The 6,880-nt window shown below is 39.7% G+C and overlaps 2 protein-coding genes and 1 long non-coding RNA gene across 3 annotated transcripts in view; 1 reads left to right on the top strand and 2 right to left on the bottom strand.

Moving 5' to 3' along the window:
• Nucleotides 1-6,879, bottom strand: part of SYNJ2BP (synaptojanin 2 binding protein) — a 44,721-nt gene extending 37,842 nt beyond the window's left edge. Inside the window, exon 1 of the mRNA NM_001260960.2 lies at nt 6,728-6,879. Within this exon, the coding sequence (NP_001247889.1) occupies nt 6,728-6,791 (64 nt within the window). The 5' untranslated portion in view covers nt 6,792-6,879. The remainder of the gene's footprint in view (nt 1-6,727) is intronic.
• The window catches only part of LOC114679595 (uncharacterized), a 167,344-nt gene that overhangs the window by 137,591 nt on the left and 22,873 nt on the right, over nt 1-6,880 (bottom strand). The window lies entirely within an intron of this gene.
• On the top strand, nt 4,960-5,355 carry LOC106999480 (large ribosomal subunit protein eL39). The gene has a single exon (XM_015144023.3). It carries the CDS (start codon nt 5,011-5,013, stop codon nt 5,164-5,166), a length of 156 nt encoding a protein of 51 aa, XP_014999509.1. The 5' UTR covers nt 4,960-5,010; the 3' UTR covers nt 5,167-5,355.

Below are 6,880 nucleotides of genomic sequence, written 5' to 3' on the forward strand. Positions count from 1 at the left end.
CTCACGTATAAGTGGGAGCTAAATAATAAGAACACATAGACACATAGAGGGGAACAACAGACACTGTGGCCTACTTAGAGTGGAGATTGGGAGGAAAGAGAGAATCGGGAAAAATAACTAATGGGTACCAGCTTAATACCTGGTACAAATCTGTAGAACAAACCCACATGACACTGTTTACCTATATAACAAACCTATACATGTACCCCTGAACCTAAAATAAAAGTCAAATGAAAGAAAATAAAATATATGTTGTTTGAATCAGAAGAGCTCAAAGTGAAGTAGAAGGAGGAGACATAAGTGAGAAAGCAAACAGAAAAAAAAAAAAAAAAGTTATTTATAGTGATTCAGAGCTTGGAATTTTAAGTCACACAGACCTGGATCCAAATCTGCACTTAAAAGAGTTGTATAATGCAGAAGTCAAGGTTTCCTCATTTCTGAAATGGGGATAATAACCATTTCATCTCTTCCTTTTTAGGAGGGGACAAGATAAAGTGCTTAGCTTGGCAATACATGGGAATATGTTACAGGCAATCTATAAATGATGTATAATATAGACAATAAGAGAACATTTATCCCGGGTAAAGACTGCTTCCTGGAGGAGGTAACTCTTGAACTGAGTCCTAATCAATGATTAGGAAGTAGAAAGAATCCAGATAGAACCTCAGAGAAAGGTTAAGTTTCCATACTAACACTAAAGACTCTCCATAATCTGATCTCCACCTACTCAGGTTACTACTCAGCTACCTCTTCTCTCTTGAATCTCCTAAAGGAAACTTCCCTTTTGTCCAGGCCAGTTTGCTCACTAACCTCAGAATATGCTCTGCTTATTTTCTTCTCTCTATTATTGTTTATGCCATACTCATCCCTGACTCTGGCCCTAGCCTAAAGCCTGCCCATTCCAGAAGACCCACAAGTTCCACCTTTTAATTGACCATTTTAATGGTTCTCAGCAGTGGCTGCATTCTTGAACTTTCCCAACACAGGGTCAGATTACCATGCTCCTTTCCACATTTCCTTTGCCCTCCCACTAACTACCTGCTCATCATTTTCCTTAACTATCTGCACCTTTGCAGTGAGATTTAATTTTTCATATGTGGACATCATATCTCTATTGAATTGTAAACTCCATGAAGGTGAGACTTCTTGTAAGCAAGATAAAATAGAGCAAGGATATAGCATTTAGTCTCACATCCATTTGATATGTGAAGAAAGGAACAGATCAGAAAACTACTAGCAACAGTTTCAGTTAGCATGAAACCCAAAGCTTATGACAGGTCTACAAGGGCTTAAATGATAGAACTTAATGGGGCATCTTGATTTTTGTTACTTACCTTGATATGCCCTCAGCTCTATCAAAAGCAAGCAATAAAAACTTTCCACCGTAGGTTGTGTTAGTCATTTAAGATGCCTCAAATGCTTCTGGGAGTAAGGCATGATATAATAAAATAAAGGTCAGGGGAAATGTTGGCAGTCAACTTCTTAAACATGGCTACTGCCGTGGAAAGTAGTATATGGTATAGCAGAATTAACACACCTGGGTTAAAATCCTTTGAAATTTACTAGCATTAGAAACTGGGCAAGTCCTTAACCTCTCTCAGGCAATTTCCCAGTCTAATAATGTGGATTAAATATTTACCACTCAGGGTTGCTGTGAAGATTAAATGAGTATGTATGTATGTATAGTATATATGCGGTATATATAATATATGTATATGTAGTAATTAGCACACTACCAGAAAGACAATACCTCCTTTAGCAGTCATTATTAAAACACTGCCATCAACCCATCATCTTTTCCAAAGCCTTTAAAGAAAGTAAGAAAATAAATATTCTCTTCCCTCTTTAAAGATGGCGTATCAGGAGTAACTTGCTGAAACCCACTGGGGACTCGGACCTAAAAATAAGATTCCTAATCATAGCACTCAATGTACAGTAAGGTTGTCTTTATGGACAATCTCTTACCTGTTGCAGTGTAAAAAAAAACATATTAAGAGTCTGGTCATACTTTTTAGAGTAACTGAGTTTTAAGACTCATTAAGAGACTTTCAATTTGATAAAGAAAAAGTGAGAGCCTTAGACACTATAATCAAGCTATAGAAAAAAAAAACAGCGATCCACAAAAGATAAAAGATAAACTGTTCAACCCTTGAAGACACTTGAGATTGTAGCCACTGCCTTTGAAATTCTTCAGCTCATACTATTAGTCCAAAATGGCAGGAATCAAATAACAAAAACAAAACAAACAAAGCCCCAAATGGTAGGAGTCATAAAATAACATGTGGAATGAGCCAGAGAATTATGAACTCTTGGAGATGGAAGAGACCTCTGAAGTCATCTAGCCCAAGTCCCTCCTTACAGTCGAGAAAGCAGACAACAGGAGAGATTCCATGCTCTTAGGCTGGTGCAAAAGTAATTGCGGTTCTGCCATTGAAAGCAGTGGTACTTATGGTTGGGTGGGGTGGCTCACGCCTGTAATCCCAACACTTTGGGAGGCCAAGGTGGGTGGATCACTTGAGGTCAGGAGTAAAGACCAGCCTGGTCAACGTGGTGAAACCCTGTCTGTACCAAAAATACAAAAATTACCCGGGCGTGGTGGCAAATGCCTGTAATCCCAGCTACATGGGAGGCTGAGGCAGGAGAATTGCTTGAATCTGGGAGGCAGAGGTTGCAGTGAGCCAAGATCGTGCCACTGCACTCCACCCTGATGACAGAGCGAGACTGTGTCTCAAAAAAAAAAAAGAAAACAAAAGAAAGTAATTGTACTTTTGCACTAACCTAATACATGTCAAGCTTCTTTTGCCTCTTCACTATTGTCGTAATTTCCCCAAGATTTCATTACTTCCCTTGCAGTAAGCAGATCAGTCAGGAAAAGGTTCGACTGCCTTATAATATGGGCCCAAACACCAGAAATATCCACAATTCTTGTCCCTGACAGAACATAAATGGGCAATGGCACACATGTTCTTGGACCTGATTAAACCATCAGGTTCCAGGGTACACAGCTGTACAAAGAGTGGACAATGCTGTCTACAAAAGAAATGCACACTTAGAATTAGAGGATTTTCATATTTCTTCTATAGAAAGAAAGATCCTTATGGGACTACCAAAATTATGTGGAAGTTTCTAGTGGTGATTAGTTTCTAGTGATATTTTGTTTCTAGTGGTATTTTGAGACAGTCTCCTTCCTATTTATCTTCATGATCATACCAGGAAGAAAAGCTGAATTAGACTCTGAGAAGAAGAGTATCACATACTAGGAAACCAGTTCCGATAAGTGATTAACATGAAACATTTCCTTGTTAACTGAACCAACCAAATTTCAAATGACTGTTTTCACCCAAGTTCATTCCTAAACTTGAGGCTTTACTCTCCCAGTAAGTTCACTGACTTACATAATTAATACATGCAAATGCTTATGAAAATTTAGGAAGCCACTGAGTGAATAAATACATTCATTTGTAATAAATAAGTGATACAGAAATCAAACCATTTTTGGGTGAAATATACTAGCTAGATATAATTATTCCCTTTAATTAGTCCTTGAAGCTTGTCCTAATGCCAATGTTTTGAGAAAATACTAACACTAGGAAATTTATGACTGCAAATGCCAAAAAAAATGAAGTGAAATTATATTGAATTTTTAAAAGATTTCATGTTTAGAACAAGAGATAATATCAGGGTCCTGCTCTGCTTTAGACAGGAGATCTGAAAATACTGTGGATGCCCCAGCAAAAAGACTATGTCAAAGTACATTAAATTCTTAAGCAAAAGGCAAGAATCAAATCTCAAGCATCTGGAGAGGTAGTAAAATAACTGAAGATATGTAGGATAAAGAAGAAAGAGGCAAAACAGGAGCAGAACAACTAGAGCCTTTAAATAAATACCTGGACAGCAATCAGAAAAGGAACTAGCATTGTTTTAGTTGGTCCTAAGAGAACAAGTTACCAATGGATTAAAAGTACAAAAAAACAGACTTTGGTTTAAAAGTAACTCTCTGTTAGCTCAAAAGTCAATAAATATTAACAGTGCGTGAAGGATAAATTTACATAAAATAGCAAAAAAATGAATCCAAGAAACTTGGGCATACCAAATGAACCTTTGACAAAAGTTTAGGCGCACATAATCCATGACACTAATCCATTAAGATTAGTGATAGGCCAGGCATGGTGGCTCATGACTGTAATCCCAGCACTTTGGGAGGCCAAGGTAGGAGGACTGCCTGAGTCCAGGAGTTCAAGACCAGCCTGGGCAACAAAGCGAGACCTCGTCTCTAAAAAAAAATAATAATAATATTAATAATGATATTAGTGATGGGTTATATTACAATAAGTAAAACCAACTTCCAATTATTTATAATAGAAAGGAAGGCCAGGCACAGTGGCTCACACGTGTAATCCCAGGACTTTGGGAGGCAGAGGTGGGTGGATCATTTAAACTCTGGAGTTCAAGACCAGCCTGGGCAATGTAGTAAAACATTGTCTCTACCAAAAATACAAAAAAATTAGCCAGACCTGGCAGTGCACACCCATGGTACCAGTTACTCAGGAGGCTAAGGTGGGAGGATTGCTTGAGCCTAAGAGGGAGAGGCTGCAGTGGGCTGAGATCATGCCACTGCACTTCAGCCTGGGCAACAGAGTGAGACCCTGTCTCAAAAAAGAAAGGAAAAAGAAAGAAAGAAAAGAAAAAAAGACACAAAGTATGGATAATTCTGAAAGTTATATTTTATAAAGAATAATCTATCCATGATGATTAAGCTACTGCAGAACTGCAGTGAGAAAAGGTGATGGGCTGTCCTAGGTGGTGGCAAGGGAAAAAGGAGTGAAAGGATTTCAGGAACATTTCAGAGATGGAGCTCATAGTACCTGATGATTTATTAGAGACTCTTGGAATACAGTATTAGTAGGATCTACTGTGTCAGTTTAGCTATTTATCCATTAACAATAACAACAGTACCCCCTCTTTTCCTTTCTCCGCCATCGTGGTGTGTTCTTGCTTCCACTTCTCGCCATGTCTTCTCACAAGACTTTCAGGATTAAGCGATTCCTGGCCAAGAAACAAAAGCAAAATCGTCCCATTCCCCAGTGGATTCGGATGAAAACTGGAAATAAAATAAGGTACAACTCCAAAAGGAGACATTGGAGAAGAACCAAGCTGGGTCTATAAGGAATTGCACATGAGATGGCACATATATTTGTGCTGTCTGAAGGTCACGATCACATTACCATATCAAACTGAAAATGTCACCACTCTCTGGAGAGTTCGACGTATTTTCCTCTCTGAATCTATTATGAATGCATTGGTTGGCTGGGTTCAGTAATAAATATGTGAGGACTTTCATTCCAAAAAAAGAAAAAAAAACAATAACAACAGTAGGAAACACATACTGCTTACCATAGGTCAGGCAATATTGTAAACATTTTACATAGATTAACTCATTTCATTCTCACAACACTATGAAGTATATTTATAACCATCCCCATTTTAGAGATGATAACCTAAGGCTTACATCAGTTAGGTGAGCCAATAAGTATCAAAGAATCAGTAAGCGGTTAGATACAAGATTTGAACCCAGATACTGTAATTCCAAAGCTAAAGCTCTTAATCGATCAACTAAATAGCTGTAAAGGAAAATAAACAAAGTCGAAAGAAGGCAGAATGTAGTAATGTCAAGAGCCCAGTTTAATGAAGAGCCTCAGTGGGGTAAGAGGATAGCAGTTTGGCTGCTCAAAATCACATGAGGTGTTCATAAAAAAAACTTAAATAAATAAATAAATAAAATAAATCCGTACTGAATCCAAATCCCTGCAGATAGGAGATAAGAATTAACTTTTTTTTCTTTTTTTTTCTTTTTTTTTTTTTTTTTTGAGACGGAGTCTTGCTCTGTGCCCCAGGCTGGAGTGCAGTGGCGCGATCTCGGCTCACTGCAAGCTCCGCCTCCCGGGTTCACGCCATTCTCCTGCCTCAGCCTCCCGAGTAGCTGGGACTACAGGCGCCCGCCACCTCGCCCGGCTAATTTTCTTGTATTTTTAGTAGAGACGGGGTTTCACCGTGTTAGCCAGGATGGTCTCGATCTCCTGACCTCGTGATCCGCCCGTCTCGGCCTCCCAAAGTGCTGGGATTACAGGCTTGAGCCACCGCGCCCGGCCTTTTTTTTTTTTTTTTTTAAAGCCCTGGGAAATTTTGTGGCGGAACCAAGTTTGAGAACCTGTGTAATAAAAGATTTCTAAGGGCTCTTCCTGCTTTAACATTCTAGTTGGCACTGTAAATGAATTTCCCAGAAATCAAAGGAGCGAGGGAGGGATCCTAGCTGCAGGAAAACGGCTATGCATTCAGAGTCTACACCGCTTATGCTCCCATTTTACTAAACGGTCCCTCATAGCGTGAAGGATAGAACAGGCAACGGTAGGAAGGATGTGGTGTCCACGACAAGCAGGCTAAAAAAGCAGACTTTTAAAAAGACTTTTCTAGCACGATTTGCAGAAAGAACCCTTTCGTGACTATATATATTTGTGGTCATCCGACTGGATTTTGAGGTGGATTCCTCAGATCCGTATCTGGCTAATGATGGATTTCAACATATTTTCTCTAAGCACCCCAAAGCGTTGCACGAAACCTCTAGGTTGGGGCCTGCCCCGAGGCCAGGTGAATCCGGCTCAGCAGCAGAGATGTCTGCAATTACACCCTCTAATCCCCTACTATCAGATATGACCCGTTCCGCACATACCTGAGGGTCCTCTGGTAAGATTGATCTCTTCCTCAGCGACCAAATAAACCACTCTTCCGTTCATGATTTACAGCTCGTCTGGCTTCCTACTCGGGTCAGCTGGAGTTCCGCACAGGAGAAGGTGAATCAATCTCGGCGCTGCTGCCCACAGCA

This window comes from Macaca mulatta, chromosome 7, assembly GCF_049350105.2.
Source record: "Macaca mulatta isolate MMU2019108-1 chromosome 7, T2T-MMU8v2.0, whole genome shotgun sequence".
NCBI lineage: Eukaryota > Metazoa > Chordata > Mammalia > Primates > Cercopithecidae > Macaca > Macaca mulatta.